This window comes from Oryx dammah, unplaced genomic scaffold (assembly GCF_014754425.2).
Source record: "Oryx dammah isolate SB20612 unplaced genomic scaffold, SCBI_Odam_1.1 HiC_scaffold_2, whole genome shotgun sequence".
Taxonomy (NCBI): Eukaryota; Metazoa; Chordata; class Mammalia; order Artiodactyla; family Bovidae; genus Oryx; species Oryx dammah.
The window spans coordinates 179,635,300-179,652,302 of NW_024070186.1; the positions used below are offsets into that span (position 1 = coordinate 179,635,300).

Here is a 17,003-nt window from a genome sequence, read left to right on the forward strand (position 1 = left end):
AGAGAGCTGGAGGACACCCCACTGGCATAGGAGACTCCTTCTTTCATCCTCGAGCCCTCACTATTTCACAAGTGAAAGCCCCAGGCATCTCATCTTCTTAAGGAGAGTTTACCAAACCAAGGTGGGGGTAAGTTAAGAAAACTAGAGCTAGGGGAGGGGTAAGATTCAGAATCCAAGTTACACAATTCCCCTGCTTTTTCTTTTCTTAAAAAAAAAAAAAAATCATGGAATATGGAAGAGGATACTGAGCATGGATGACTACTTATTGGAAGCAGAAAAAACTAAGATATGTACAGCTTGATATTAAGTAGATAAAAAGGGTGGCATCAACTTCATACTGTCTATAGCAGGTTCTGAAGACTCGTTTTCTCAGAAGAAATCTTGGCTCTCAAAAGCATGATCAGGGAGCCTGGGAGATGCAGTCCGTGGGGTCGCAAAGAGTCAGACATGACTGAGCGAAGGAACTTATTGAAAAGCACGATGCTAAATGAAAGAAGCCAGATACAAAAGACTACACTCCATACTCTTATTTATATAAAAAATTTTAAAAGGCAGAGTGTAGACACGGAAAGCAGATGAGTGATGGCCACAGGGTGAATGGAGGGAATGACTGAAAAGGGTCATGAAAGAACTCTCTGGGATGATGGAAATAGTCTATATAATCGTGGTAGGTACACACTGGATATATTTGTTAAAAATCATTACACTGTACAGTCTTGCATAAGTTGTTAATTTATGCAAATTATACCTCAATAAACACTGACCCCCTCCAAAAAAAAAGGAAACCCCGGGCAGATGCCAATTATCACCTATCTATCACACATTCACTATGCATCCTTATGTGAGCGGGGTGTGATTCTGGATGGTGGGAACTCAGGGGAAGAGACAGATGAGCAGAAAGATGCCCACGAAGAACAAAGACAGAGGAGAAGAGATGTGCTTACACTCCGGAGGGTGCCAGCTGGGCTGCTCCGGGCAAAGCTGGGGTGAGAGGGCCAGACTCCCAGCCAGTACCCGAAAGGGGGGCCTGCACCCGAGGGTCCCTGCATGTCAGCGCCACCTCGTCTACGGAGCCATCCCTGGCCCTTTGTGCTCGACACCGGAGTCTGTCAAATCCTCCCTCCACCTTCCTTCAAATGTGTCGTGTGTCAGAGTTTCTCTGACGATCAGGTCTCCTTCTCCAGGGAGGACAGCACGTCTTACCAGCAAACACGTGCACCTGGTAAGTACTCAACATGCACTGGCTGAGTGGGTGACACCGGGTGCCGTGAAACAAAGTGAAATACCCAACAGCGCGGTTACCATTGCGTGAAAACAGGAATGCCAAGGGTCTAAAAAGAAGCATGTAAAAGCAAAGGCAATGTGATGGGATTACTTATGCATTTGCTTCCTTAAAAAGATTGTTTGTTTATACATGGCATTCTCATATAGCTCAGCAATTCCCCTCCTGGATATGTACCCAAAATAACTGAAATCTGGGAATTAAACAGATACTCGTATACCAATGTTTAGAGCGGCCAATTACCAATAGTCAAAAAGGTGCAAACAGCCTAAATGCCCACCAATCGGCTAACAGATAAACAAAATGCTGTTTATACATACAAGGAATATTATTCAGATTTTTTTCTGACACATGCTACAACATGGCTGAATGACCCTTGAAATTGTTATGCTAAATGAAATAGGCCAGACACAAAGGGTTAAACACTCTATGATTCTACTTATAGGACATGCACAGAACAGGCAAATTCACAGAGACAGAAAGTTCAGTTGCTCAGCTGTGTCCGACTCTTTGTGACCCCAAGGACCGTAGCACACCAGGCTTCCCTGTCCCATCACCAGCTCCCAGAGACAGAAAGTAGGATAGTATTAACAGTTGCCAGGGACTGAGGGGCAGAGATAATGTCTACTTACCGTTCAGTGGGCAGAGAGTTTCAGTTTGGAATATGAAGAAGCTTTGGAAATAGATGATGATGGTTGCACAATACTGGGAATGCAGTTAATCCCTCTGAATTGTACACTTAAAACGGTAATTTCATGTTATGTGTATTTTACCAAAATGAAAACTTCAAAGATAAGCAATAAAGAAAGATTGTTTATACTACTGCTGTGTATCAGTGTGTCAATGAAATCAGAGCAGCAGTCACCTTCGGGGAAGAACCAGTTGGCGTGCTGGATGATGGGTTCGATGACCGCAACCACGTGGACAGATGTGGCAGCTGCCATCTCAGCGAGCGTTCTGCAAAGGAAGTTGACAAAGTTAAACCATCTCCCCAGGCCAGCCTCCAATTTCTGCAGGTTGAGTCAGGGCAATTCAATTATATCAAAAGGATAAAACATTTAAGTACAAAGGCAAAAATGAGATCCACCAGGTTCTGGCCGAGGAGTGTGGCAGTGATCACCCAGGAAGAAAAATTACCCTAACTCGGCTGTCACTCCTTAGTCTGTGCTAACAAGTATGACGTAAGTCAGTGACCAAGGACGTCTCAGAATGCTGGTTTTCAGTTGTTTGGGGACAGGCCTGCATTTTCCCACTCCATACTCTTGCCTGCAGGAATCACACTGTCTAAGACCCCGGATCACATATACAATGGTGATCACAGCTATGATGCAGCCAAGCGTATGCGGTTTTTCAGGGTGTCTCTTATCACACAGAAGACCTGGGCTCTGCGTTTACACATATTAACTAAGGGTGTCACATGCGGATGTGGACTGGTCCCAAGGTGGGTGTTCAGAAGTTGACAGTGTCTGAATGCCAGGGCTTGCAAGAAAGAAGATAAAGAATTGTTGTTCCTGCTGTTAAGGAGCTCACATCCAGCCCAGAGTCAGAACACAGGACAGCCGATGGGCTGTAAGGGCCTGACATTTACTGGGCACCAACCATACTCAGAGCCTCAGATTCTTCACTGCACTTAATTTTTACAGCATCAGGACTGTTCTGAGGTTTTTCATATAAACGAGGACACTGGATCTCTGACAGACTGGATCCCACATCCGACAGTCCCAAACCTACTTCCTCCCTCCTTTTATCACTTGAACCTGTCTTTCCACTGGGAAGAATACTTTTGCTCTGATTTCCAACCACGTGAAAGTTCTAGCTCCTTTCAAATTCCAAATTAGCTGGAATCTGAATCCAAATTCTGCCTGAAAATCACCCTCCCCTCCCGTTCATACTTTCCTTCCACTCACCTGGATTCTGATTCTCCTGCCTTAGAACCTTAGCACTGGGGAGGAACGATTCACTGGTATTCTTGGCCAATTTTTCTTTTTGAGGAAGTATTGTTTACCTATTGATTTCAAGACCTTTTAATATATCTGGATATTTTTAGAGGAACTCCTTCCCCATTTGTGAATTGCCATTTATTTAAGGAGCTTTTTGACTTTATCTGTTTCCTAAACTGCTTTTATGCTTATAAAATCCTCTTACATTATATGCTCAAAGCTAATAAATATTTACCTGATGCATTTATGTTTAGTTACATAATTTTTTTAACTTGCTATGTTTACAACATCACTCTTTATATTTAGCTCTTTGGTCTACCTTGGAATTTATTTGCTATAGGATACAATACACTACGTAGTTAGCCTTTATATTCACCTATCTTTTGCTTTATAACATTGGATCTTTGTAAATAATTTTATAAATACTTTCCAAAACAAGAGTGGGCATAACACAAGGAAATGGATGAATTAAAGATAGAAAAATTTTGATTCAGAAAGTCCTTACATTTTTTGAATGGTAACTTGAACCATTCATGATTTTACAACGCTGAAGAGCAGTGAGGGGAGGCAGGGAAGAGTAGTGAAAGCTAAGGACAGATCCTGTGGGCCCCACCACTTCCCTGCTGTGCAATAAGCAAATTATTTGTCCTCTCTAAGCCTTAGCATCCTCATCTGTAAAAATAAGGACAGATCACCGACTTCAAAAGGTTATGTGGCAGACGTCAACAGGAGTGGTTTCCTGGATGCTTTCTAGCTGACCTCTTAGATACCTCTCTTCCAGTCAATCTACAATTCTCAGAGCCAACAAATAATCTTTCTAAATGCAATTTGCTCAAGTGATTCTTCTGCTGAGAAATCTTGATGCCTCTTCCCAGCCTGACCCATAAAATAAGTTCCTAACATCTCAGCAAGATGCCCTTCATAAAGTGGCTCTATAAATTTCAGCCATAGCCTCATGACCCCTGTGCTCAAGTTACATGAGACCATGTGACACCCCCCCACCCCCCCACCCGCAAACACAGAGACCAGGGCCTTCTTGTGCCCTCTGTGCCACAGCTCATTCCGGTCCTACCCATGGGAAACCACTCATCCGTCATCAGTCAAGTGCCGGCCCCTCCTGAATGACTCAGCCCGAGCTGCGTTCCTCCTTCATAACATCTACGATGCACAGACGTGCGTGTGGAGCTTATCACTGCATGATCGCCGTCCACCTGCCTGGCTGCCCAGGACTGGGGTCCTTGGAGGACAGGGACAAAGTCTCTTACACCTTTGTGTGACCAGTGTGTGGGACAGGACCCAGCGCACAGTAAAGTCTGAGAAAGTCAGCTATAAGGGAAAGATTGACTTCAGGAGTGAATTTCATGTCTACCCTTCCCATCAGGTGGAAAGCAGAACTTAGATAACAGGATACAGGGAATGGTTACTCACCCTTCATTTTTGGCCCATAACAAGTTAGGGCCTAACACGATTGCAATGTTGCTGGGGGTCATTTTATTAATGTCGCTGGTCTGAGCAAGCTTCGCAAGGAACTTGATTAAATACCTACGGAACAAACAAGAGAAGAAAAGCATCCCCTCTGAAATACTTGGAGGAGCAGTACCTTCCTGCCCAGGGGTTGCTCAGCCCCAGATCCCACAGATGCTAACTGCAGGGTGTGACTTAACCCGAAGCTGCCTTGGGTTAAGTGTGTTTTTTTTGTTGTTGTTGTTATTGAAGTAACCTTTATTGTTCCACACTTTGTGACCCCATGGACTAGCCCGCCAAGCTCCTCTGTCCACGGAATTCTCTAGGCAAGAATACTGGAGTGGGTTGCCGTTTCATTCTCCATAAGTACATGTTCTCTGTTCCAGGGAACAGACAGTTCAGAGCTTGGAACAGGAAAACAGCTCAAATGCAAACCTCAATGATCCAATCTCTATGTGCAATATATTTCTAATCTGGTTTTCCTTTATGCCCTCTCTCTCTACCCTGAAGTAGATTACAGTATGATTAACAGTGGGGTCAATATATTCTTGATATGAACATAGTTTCTTTTTTACAAACATGATTTTAAAAATACAAGGTTTATTGCTTAGAAGAAACTGAGAATGCTTTAGGCCCTAATTATGAAAGGATCCAATTTATCATATACTCTCAGGTACAAGAATAGCATTATAAAAGCAAAAAATTAAGAACAAACCCAACTATTTACCAAGAGGGGGCTGATTAAATAAATTACAGCATATCCATACAGTAGAGTACTATGTAGCCATAAAAATTTATTACACACTGATATGGACAAACCTCCAGGGCGTGTATTATGGCAAAGAAGGCAAGGAGGAGAATGATGTACATAGTATACATTGCCTTTAGTTTAAAAAAAAAGTGAAAGGTGTGACAGAAATGTTTGTAGATATGTATGTAGACATATATATACGTATATATATTTGATTCTACATCTATCAACTCTTGCTGAGAGCATATACAAGAAACTGAAAACACGGGTTGTTTCTCAGGAGACGAAGTAGGTGGCTGGGAGACAAGAGGAAAGAGATTTTTTCCACTGTACATCTTTGAATTTTGAACCATGGAAATGTCCTCCCTAGTCAAAAAACAATTGGTAAAAATTATAATGAGTAAGTTAAACAAAAGCTCAAATCCTAAAGTGCCAAGGAGTGTAATTTAGTTTCCACCATAAGACACTGAACAAAGAGTACCTGCAATTACAAGCTGGGTGTGTTACATGAATCAAATAAGAGATTATAAATTTAACACATTCATAAGGCAAGGTTGATAGCTAAGATATTAAAACATTTAGATTTTAAAATATTAGCTAAATATTAGAATATTTAGCTTTAGCTTAGTGACAGGATCTAAGACTGAAATTAAAGGTCAGGCGACATACCAGAAATTTCACCAATAAAGTATCTGTCATTTCAGATCATATCTTCTTACAAAGTTTTCTTTGGTTTTAAATGATTTATTACTTCAGGCTACCTTTTTTACTCTTCTCTCTGCGCTTCTTCAGAGTTACATTTTAAGTCAAAGAGAAAACTGAAGTTAAATACTAGAAATTTATTCCATGGCAAATTTTCCTACCAACACAGCCATTCCACAAACTAATATATAATCTCAATTTCTTGAAGTTTTATTGAGCAGGATGATTCATACTCGGCTTAAAATAAAGTATGTAGCATATGTGAAACACCTTATAGAAAGGACAAATATTGTTGAATGTTTGCCTTTTAGATATTGGACAGTTTGGACTCCAAATCCAGCATACTGTCAATCAAACTTTTCATAAGAATTCTTTCCCGACAGTTGCAGTGATGAAATGGTCAGGAGACGTAGCTATCGATGGCAGACGTGATACCCGTGCTCTAGATGCATCACAGTAATACACCTCAAGCCCCGCTCCCAGCAACCCCGAGTTACCCTCCAGAGCATTTTTTTGATGTGCCAAACATGCTTGAATCCAATGGCCTCTCCACTGCGGATTAAACCTCTCTTCACTGCAGCTCGGTGGCTTAATTTGCAGAATGCCGATCATACATACCTAAAGTTAACAAAATTTTGTGGTGGCAACTTCTGACATGTTCTCCATAAATCCTGAAGTTTTTTGTCTTGATCCTGTACACTGAGGAAAAAAAAATTATTTATAACCTTTATTAATACTCAACCAGTCCATTCTGAAGGAGATCAGCCCTGGGATTTCTTTGGAAGGAATGATGCTAAAGCTGAAGCTCCAGTACTTTGGCCACCTCATGCGAAGAGTTGACTCACTGGAAAAGACTCTGATGCTAGGAGGGATTGGAGGCAGGAGGAGAAGCGGACGACTGAGGATGAGATGGCTGGATGGCATCACGGACTCGATGGACATGAGTCTGAGTGAACTCCGGGAGATGGTGATGGACAGGGAGGCCTGGTGTGCTGCAATTCATGGGGTCGCAAAGAGTCGGACACAACTGAGCGACTGAACTGAACTGAACTGAATGCTCATTTTAGGAATACCTGTGTTCATCTGCTATATTAGCAGCGATGACCCCATTGACAGAGAAAGCACAGTTGGAAAATAGCACAGCAATTCCTAGTGGTTAGGATTCGGCACTTTTCACTGCCGTGGCCCAGGTTCAATCCCTGGTCAAGGAACTGAGATCCTGCAGGCTGTGTGGCACAGACAAGATTAAAAAAAAAAAATTAAAGGGGCTTCCTTGGTGGTCCGGTGGTTAAGACTCTGAGCTTCCAATGCATGGGGTGGGGGTGGGGGTGGTGGTGCAAGATCGATTCTTGGTTGGGGAACTAGGATCCAACATGCTAGGTGGTGTAGCCAAAAAATAAAAAATTAAATTAAAAAAATTTTAATTAGCACAGATTTTGGAAAGAAACAAATGTGGAGTCAAATACTAACTGACACACGCTGAGCAGTTAGTCAACCTCATTAAGACTCAATCTCCTGAAGTGCCAAACTAGGGATAAGAATGTTAATTCTGCCAAGTGCTTGTGAGCTTTCAGAGACAGAACAATAAGAAACCACCCAGATCAATGTTTGGCACACAGGAGGCATTCTGGAAATTCTGTCTAGACAATGTGTATATTCCTGTACAGCGTCCGGGGCTCAGGTCTCGTGTCCCAAGCGTGGCCCAGCAGCAGATGAGCGGGCCAAGCTCCTAGCACCCCAATCCCCGGGGCTCTTCCTGCGCTCAGTACTGCCCAAAGGCTCCGGGTCAAGAAGCCCTTTCTGTTTTGAAGCAATTACAGGAATTCTGCTGTTGCAGAGTTTCAATGTGCGAGCTTTCACAGACCCAAAAAGGGTTAGATCAGAGCCTGCAGGGCAAGAATCAACTCTGCCCACCAGCAGGAGAGGGCGTTAGAAGTTGCTTACACAACACACCTTCAGACTTAAAACCTCCTGGACAGCTGAACCAGCCTGGAGAGCTGTGGGTAGGGGTTAAACACAATGACACTCTGGAGGCCAGTGAATGTGTCACTGCGAGGGGATGACATTTCTCAAGTATAGAGAAAACACACCAGTAGACAGATTCCTTCTTTTACCGCTTATTTCCTCACAGGGACGAGTCTGGGAATCTCAGAACAGAGAGAAAAGTCAAGGCCTAGGAGGAGGGAAGAAGCCTACCCAACACGAGACTCCAGAACCCCTGACCTGACACTGCTCGGTGGGTTCCTCCAGCCCCACAAATGTGGGTACCCTGAGCAGGCAGTGCCCCTTGCTGGTTCCAAGGACACAACTGGACTAAGAGGTCACTCTTACTTTAAAATCCTCACTATCTACCAGGAATAACGTCTTGCTCCATAGCTGCAGAGAGAAGCTCAGGGACTTCCCCGGTGGTCCAGTGGTTAATAATTTGCCTTCCAACGCAGGGGATATGGATTCGATCCCTGGTCAGGGCACTAAGACCCCACATGCTGCAACTAAGACCTGATGCAACCAAAAATAACTAAATATTTAAAGAAAAAAAAAAGCCCAAATGCCTGGTTCAACTGATGATGAATGACTCATCAGAATACATGGTTTATTTCTAATCACGGCTTGTCTGATGGGAACAGGTGAGCATTTGAAGATGCAGGGAGGGGAGGGGAGGGAAGGGGAGGGGAAGGGAGAGGAGGGGACTATACCTCCCCTCCCATTATAGGTGAGGAATTAGGCATTCTGAGAGGAAGTGAGTCAATTGGGAGGGACAAGTTGACCAGGAGGCGACCAGGGAGAAGCCTCTAGAACTTTTGCAATGAGTCCTGCCGTGCCTAAAACCAACTACTTCCTGACAGACAGAAGCCGGGGTCGGAGGGGAAGAGATATACAACAGGGACTCAGGCTTCGGGGCAGAGTTCTGGGTATGGATTCCAAGCTCTGTCAGTTAAGTGACACCAATCTTCCGTAAGCCTCCATTTCCTCATCTGAACAGTGAGGATAACAACCATTTCTGCCTTTCATGTTATTAATTATCGGCTGCAGGAATTCATGGGCATAAAGATTAGTACAGTACTTAGCATGCAGTAAATGCTCAGTAAGCATCAACTATTGTTATTGATCATGTCAACATTATATTATTGTACAGCTGAGTTCCCACACAGCTCAAAATACCTTATTTTAATGTTGTTTTGTGGTCCCCAAGAGTAAGATGATTTACAAGCAGGACAGAGTATTACATTGTTCTCTTTAACTTTTAAAATTCAGTGTTCTTTACATTACTCTTGCCTAGAGAATCCCATGGATGGAGGAGCCTGGTAGGCTGCAGTCCATGGGGTTGCTAAGAGTTGGACATGACTGAGCGGCTTCACTTTCACTTTTCACTTTCATGCACTGGAGAAGGAAATGGCAACCCACTCCAGTGTTCTTGTGTGGAGAATCCCAGGGATGGGGGAGCCTGGTGGGCTGCCGTCTATGGGGTTGCACGGAGTTGGACATGACTGAAGTGACTTAGCAGCAGCAGCACCATATGTAAAATAGACAGCCAGTGGGAATTTGCTATATGACTCAGGGAGCTCAAACCAGCGCTCTGTGACAGCCTAGAGGGTGAGATGGGGTAGGTGGGAGGGAGGGTCAAGAGGGAGCGGACAGGTATACCTACAGCTGATCCCTCTTGCTGTATGGCAGAAGCCAACACGATTTTGTAGAGCAATTATCCTTCAGTTAAAAGTAAATCAATTAGGAAAACAAACAACTTGGTGTTCTTCACACTTACCTCGCAACTTGTGTCCATTCTTCATACAGATTAAAAGTCATCAAAGGTTCAGGCAGCTCCCGTAAATAGGACTTCAAAGCACCTGAAATTAGTAACACCCTCTTTGAGTGTGGCAAGGGGCAAGGCTGGGACTCTCAGGATACGTTATTTTGCAAATTCAAATGACCTCAATTATAACCACTCACGACACATAGAACAAATCATGAATTGGCAGGAGTGGTTAGAGGATTAAATATTCACAGGACAATTTCTGTCCCTTGTAAAATATACTGAGAGATTAACAGAAAGTAAAATCAGCTTCAAAGTCATCTTAACAGGCATCATTTCTCTGCGTAGACAGAGATTTGGGGGTAAAAGAAGGGAAAAGAATACAAGCATGCCTCCAAACATTTGGATTATAAGCTGCTTTCACCTTTACTTAATAATCAGGAAAATAAAACAAAACTCCCAAAACAGGAACAGAAAAGATATGTATGTGTAAGTGAAAGCACGCACACTTTTGAGTTTTGTCATTTCAATCTATTAAGGAGACCATTTCAGTTTTATCTGTTACTTAAACTTAATCTTGAACATTCAGCTGATGCTGTAGTTACCACCTTGAGGCGCCTTCTTCCATGGAGCTCACCTGCTACAGCGTGGGGGTCAGAGTAGAACTCATCCAAGTGAGAAGTAGAACAGTCTAGAGCAGCTTTCAGTTTCTTTAACTTGGAGGCCCCAGCCCCAATTCGGAAAAGGCCCTAAAGACAACGAAAAGCCATTAGTATCACCTACTGTATATACAGCACCGGGAACTCTGCTCGATGTTATGCGGTAGCCTGGATGAGACGGGAGTTTGGGGGAGAATGGATACATGTGTCTGTATGGATGAGTCCCCCCACTGTTCACCTGAAACGATCACCACAGTGTTAATCAGCTATTTGCTTTTGTTGTTAAGTTGCTAAGTTGTGTCCAATTCTTTGTGACCCCATGGACTCTAGCCTGCTAGGTTTCTCTGTCCATGGAATTTCCCAGGCAAGGATACTGGGGTGGGTTGTCATCCCCTCCTCCAGGGGGTCTTCCTGACCAAGGGATGGAACACTATGTCTCCTGCATTAGCAGGTGGTTTTTTTTTTTTTTAAACCACTAGCGCCACCTGGGGTAAGGATTTCATACAATAAAAGTATGTAAATACCACCCTCCCCCACCTCACAGAGGACTACACAAATGTAAGACTCTTGCTATTGGAAACTAAAGCTCACATAAGCTCTGGTTCAGTAGTACATCATGAAATTCACTTTTACAAATCATGACCACAGTGTAAAATGAAATAATCAAATGGGACCAAAAGGAAAAAAAAGGCAGGGTGTACTGCAGGTAGGCAAGGTAAATATTGCTCTGTGAAAGCTCTCTTTCATTCCATGTCTACAGAAGTGTGAAATGTGGTCACAGTGAATGCAGTTCAAGAATCACTGGTCTGGGGAGACCGGCCCGGGACGGCGGGGCCCCTCACCTCCTCCTTCATGCCCGTCTCCAGCAGGAGCATCACGCAGGCCTCGATGGGCAGTGCGATCTCGCGGCCGCTCCGCTTCAGGTGTTCTTCCAAAGGCGTCCCAAAGGCGGGCTTCTCCGCCCACTTATCTAGAGCAGCAAACCGTCCAGTGAGACACTCAACCACCTCGCGGGCGCCACCAAGTCACTTCCTCCCCCAGACTACCAGAAGGGATTTTTCTTTTTTTCTTTAGCAGCCTGTAGCTGAGGCTTTGGGAAAGGGGGAAACGTGTCCTCTTTGCTCGTGTCCTTTCCTGTTTATGTATGTGCCAGGCTGGGAAGGTGACCTGTGGAACAGAGCCCGACATGCCCACATGGTGCCCAATGTGAGATGCCCAGTGGAAGCTGCAATGGGGCTTCTGGCCCAACACGCACCCAAGATGGGTGGGCTGCCTTGGGCCAAAACCAATAGCCTATCTGAACACAGAGTTTTCACTGAAAAGAAATTGACCTAGCCATGCAATTTCTTAAAAATGTAAACATCAGCCGAGTATTATTAAACAGGACTGGAGAGGGCCACCGTAAACTCCTACACCTGGACCTGTAGCACCTCTTGGTGCCAGACCCCCAGACTGCCCAGGATTCTGAGTGGAGAGAAGGCAGCCCCCACAAGGCAGCTTAGGCTGGAGTCTGTGCCAACAGCAGCAAAGCAACGCTGTGTATTATTTTCCAGTCATGTGCGCTGCTTCATTCCACAGAAGAGGTGAGGCGGCTTGGCAGAAAGACAAACGAGAAAGCGGGGAGACAGAGACAGGCATTTACGACGTGGATGCCCAGGGAGCCTAAGAACTGGTGGTGGGACCCGGGCCGCCTGGGGGCCCGTGGAGGCCCAGCACTGATGCAGATGCATGCAGAAGCCAGAGAGCGCAGGCCGCCTGGTGGAAGGGACTCCACCGGCACACGTGGCTCGGGAAGGGTTCCTCTCGGCATGTGGACACGTGTGCTTCAGCCACTCTGCTATTCGAATCCTGAATGCCAGGTGGGCAGTGTTACCCCAGCATGGCTCTGACACCGTTCCGCACGTGATGGGGGGAGGGGCCCACTGCAGGAAGGAAAGGGAAATCCCACGAACCCGGAGACCTGGGCGCTCCTGGGAAGTCAGAGGTCAAAGGCTGCTTTTCTTTGGTGGAAAGAGCAAGTAGGGTACAAGAAATCGACTCCTTCAATTGAAAAAGGAAATAATTTCTTAAAAATGTAAACACAAGCCGGGCATTATCATACAGGACTGGAAAGGGCCAACATAAATTCCTACCCTAGGATCTTAAAGGAAGGGGTGATGGGGCGGAGGGCAGTGGCCACTCTCAGAACTGTCAGGAGGCCCCTCGTCCCTGGGCCCCGGCCCTGGTCCGTGGAACTCTGAACACAACCAGCAGCCAGGGGCCTGGCCCTTCTCAGAATACAGAGCTCTGGGACAGTCCACTCAAAGGCCAGATCTTACTTCGAATACTTCGTCCCTTTATTTAAAGCAATGATTCTCAACACAGGCAGAAGAGGGCCAGCTGACCTTCCCCTGGGGGGGGGGCGGGGGGGTTGAGGGGAGGACATCAGAATCACCCAGGGACTGCTGAAAACGATTCCTGCCATTACCTCCCTGTGCCTGACCCTGCGATGCTGAGGGGCGGGCACACTCCAGACCCCGCCAGAACTTTCAGGTCAAAACTGGACAGGGTGTCCCATCCCCACCTTGGTGTAACGTTGGCAGAGGATGGCTGTGAGAGCCGTTGGCTTAGAGACCACTCCAGAGGCAGACTTTACCACCAGGGCTGCCCCTTCAATGACAGACCCCTCAAGTGACAGACGTGCAGTGCTGGGTCAGAGTTCACAGAGAACACCCCCCCAGCCCCACCCCCCGGGACGAGAGCAATCAGAGTGTGAAGAGAACACAAAACACGCATGTAAACAGACAACAGAAATTAACAAGACAGGACGTATTTGCTAAGTCACTGCAGAAAAATGGTACAGACGAGGGTCGCAAACATAACTGTGTCCAGGGTCGCCGCAGGAGCTCAGTCCAGTGGGGAGCATGTGCACGGTCTGCCCCAAGGCGGCAGCTGCTCTTGGGAGCTGGCCCCATGTCACCATGCGGGAAAGCAGATCCAGCATCATCAGACCCTCTGAACTTCCAAGAGAAGCCAGAGATTAGGACTGTTAGGGTTTTTAAATGATGGCAATTAGTTAAAAAAAATTTTTTTTTTAAATGAGAAACAGCTGTTTGCGACTTCTCGTATAGACCATAAATGCTAGAGCGATTTGGGAGATGCAAGTGTTCACTGTTGGCTTCAGTTGTCAGAGAAGGCTTCTCAAGGAGGGGAGCTTGGTGAAAGTCTTAGAAGTTGGATAGGAATTAAGTAGACCAGGAGGACTTGGGCTGAGAAGAGAGCAGGGATCCTGAGTCTGGGAACAGACACTTTGGTCCACACTCTTGCTCCAGGTGATGGGGCATGAGTGGGAATGGAGAGGAGGCATCAGAAAGGAAGGAAAAGAGGGCTCTGAGGTTTGAAACCTTGATTGTCTGAGGGAAAGGAGGTCCCGAGGAGCCCAGGTGGAGGAAAAGGTCAGCTGGTGTGGGGGAGCGTCAGTTTGCTGCTTGTGATATGCTGAGTTTAAGACGACAGCCAGTCATCGCCTGAGACTGAGCCTGTGTGGATGAAGGTGCAGGTGAGAGTGGAGGCCTGGAGAGAGAAGGTGGGGAAGAGGAGAAGAAGAAGAACACAGGAGCAAGGACTGGATCGCAGAAAAGGCTAATTTCTGATGTGGAGAAAACACAGCCCCAACAATGGTGGAAAACACAAAATGAGTGCGGGAACTGGCAAGGAAGAGCCCATTCAAGCCACGTCACACGCCAGAATCTGACAATCCAGAGTCATTGGCCCATTGGGATTTGCAGTGCTTTTTGTTTTCCATTTTTGGTTTTAACAGCAAAATGATTGGGAGTGGAAATTAGACCACATAGCACACGGGTGGGAAGCTGGTTAGAAAATTGAGGTGGTCGATAGAAAGGAGTCATTTGGAGGCTCTTCAGCCTCCCAGAAAAACAAAGGAGAATGTGATGAAAGGAGGCTCCATGCTGAGGACAAGCAGGTACTGAACCAAGGTCAGACGACCAGAGTGGAAGACCAGGGCGCTGGGTGGGAGGCTGAGCTTTTTTCCTACCGTAAGGACACTCTGAGTCTTTCTAGAAAGAGAGAAGAAGGAAGAGGAAGACAGAACTAAGATAAAGGCAGATTGGAGGCAGAGGTGGAAGGGGCTGAATTGCAAGGCGTGGGCGAAGGCAGCAGCCTCAGAGAGAGAGAGAATCTCATTTCTTTCGATGGCTGCTCCCGCCACACACTGGCTTCTCTTGTTCCTCCTAAAATGCCTGCCTGCCCCTGCCCGTTCCCCATGACTTTCTGACATGCTTCTCCAGGGAAAATAGCCCTGGGTAAAAATAGAACGGGAGCTTTTCAAAAGAGGGGAGTGGAGCTGCTAAAGAAATTTCTTTTTTGTGTCCTTTAGCCAACCCTTCCAGACTAGGCTTCAAAGGCTAAGATGGTGAGCTTTACTATTTTGTCCTGTGTAGAGCACTGCGCGAAGGAGGTATCCCGTAACTACAGGCTCTTGGTGCTCTCACCTTGGCCAGCTCTTGCAAGGCTGAGTGTTCGCCGGCTGCTTCGTTCCTCTGCACTGTGACTCAACCCCATTACCCAAGGGTTAGGCGATGGGATCAGATGGGAGATGGGCTAAAGGGTCAGGCAAGACACAGAATTTTCTAATTCTGAAATCTAACAACTCTCAGGCACAAAGACTATCTTTTGAGATTGCCTACTATTAATATTTAGGAGAGAGGAGTGGTATTCTTGAGGGGCCAGTGCGTGGGCACAGCCACACCCATGCACACACGTCTATGTTTCACAATCACGGAGTTGTCACACTCAGCGCCTGGCTTAATCCTCTTTAAGCTCAAGACCAAGGTTTCTGTTGGGGGCATTTAAGTTCCAAATGTCAGGACCATACCATAAGGCAAAGCATGTAACATGTCTGAAGGGGACAGCAGTGTCTAATCATTTACTGATCTCTGCTGGGAGATGCCCTGATAGCAAATCAGAGAGGATTAGAATCAAAACTAAGCATCACGGGAAAGTTCAGACTGCTCATAACTCAAGGGTAGGATCAGCAATGTGCCTGAACATAGCGGGCAAAGTGAGTGCTGATGAGAACAAGATCTGAATGAGGTGGTCACGTTCTCATGACCCAATCACACTGATTACATGCCTAATGCTGTGGTATCAGGTACCAGCTTCTAAAATTTCTTTTGGGACGCCCCCAACATTTTTCCTAGAATGTATGCTCCTGGAATCCCAGAGCCAGAATAACGCCCTATGGAACAAATAACGGGTTTGGGAGAAGGTAATTAGAGGCCAGAAGGTTTTGAGCCTATTTAGAAGACAGAAAAACAGGCGCTCCCCCAAAGGGTGCAGCTTTCTCTTCAACTGAAGGTTTCAGAACTGCGAATGTTCCATTAGTATGTTAATTTGGGCTTGGAAGAAATTAGAGAATGCAGCGAGGGAAGATGAAAGTGTGCTGGGGAACAGTGCCCGCCTAGGCCTAGACCGAGCAGCTTTGTCCAGAGGAAACGCATGCAAAGGGGCTGGGTGAAGAAGAACAAAGGCGGAAGTGGCAGAGGCAAGAAGGAGGCGTCAGGCCAGCACGCAGGTTACGTTACCTTGATGGGCTCGCAACTCGGGAAGGGCCTTTTCTAAGACTGCTAATGCTTTTCTATGGTAATCTGCTTGAGCTTCTAATAACTGAGAACAGACCCACATTCAAAAACAAAAGTAACGTTAGCATTGGATGGACATACACACAATGGCTGAGCAAAACCAAAAATGACATCTTTTGCAAAAGAAGCTAAAATGACTCAACTTTTACAGTGCTTTCATGTCTCGCCAGGGCAAAGTGCTTACCGTAATAAAGAATTTGCCGTACTCCCCTTCTTTGGCCATAAAGTTGTACATGTCCGCTGCAAGTTGATCCTGAGTAAGTGGAAGAGGAGATGTGTCATTGAAGAAAAGAGAAGTGAAAGCAAATAGCATCTGAGAATTGATGTCCATGAACTCTGAGAGCAAAACGTGATGAAACAGCCACAGACTAAATGTCCATCAACTGATTGGTATACTCATACATAGGGATGATGAAAAGAATAAGTAAGCTTATTATGGCCTGATCTTATTAGGTATGGCCTGATAACAAACCTCTAAGGTTTATTAAGACATGAAACATAGAACATTACTTCTGGTATAGTAAAAGTGTAAAAGAGGGAGAGGAAAGATTTTTACCACCATGTTTGTAGAAAAATACCTCTAGGAAAAAAAGCAAGAGGGTTTGCTTAATAACAGGGGTTACCTTTTGGGAGCAGTGGGAATTAGGAGGAGAAGGACAAGGGCGGAAGAAAGACTTTATACTGTTTTATACTTTTGATATTTGAACTAATGTACAAAGGACTGGTTCAAAATTGGGAAAGGAATTTGTCAAGGCTGTATATTGTCAACCTGTTTATTTAATTTATATGCAGAGTACATCATGTGAAATGTTGAG

General features: G+C 45.5%; 1 protein-coding gene across 8 annotated transcripts in view; it reads right to left on the reverse strand.

Annotated features, from left to right (window-relative positions):
- Window positions 1-17,003, reverse strand: part of ARHGAP17 (Rho GTPase activating protein 17) — a 99,412-nt gene that overhangs the window by 24,472 nt on the left and 57,937 nt on the right. For all 8 annotated transcript variants that reach the window (XR_005724151.1, XR_005724144.1, XM_040258110.1 and 5 more), the window contains 8 exons: window positions 16,373-16,441; window positions 16,132-16,213; window positions 11,392-11,519; window positions 10,528-10,639; window positions 9,903-9,984; window positions 6,758-6,838; window positions 4,651-4,764; window positions 2,148-2,239 (listed from right to left, as the gene is read on the reverse strand). Coding sequence is in view for 6 of the 8 variants with exons in the window: in XM_040258110.1 (XP_040114044.1) it covers window positions 2,148-2,239; window positions 4,651-4,764; window positions 6,758-6,838; window positions 9,903-9,984; window positions 10,528-10,639; window positions 11,392-11,519; window positions 16,132-16,213; window positions 16,373-16,441 (760 nt within the window). In the remaining 2 variants the exon portion in view is untranslated. The remainder of the gene's footprint in view (window positions 1-2,147; window positions 2,240-4,650; window positions 4,765-6,757; window positions 6,839-9,902; window positions 9,985-10,527; window positions 10,640-11,391; window positions 11,520-16,131; window positions 16,214-16,372; window positions 16,442-17,003) is intronic.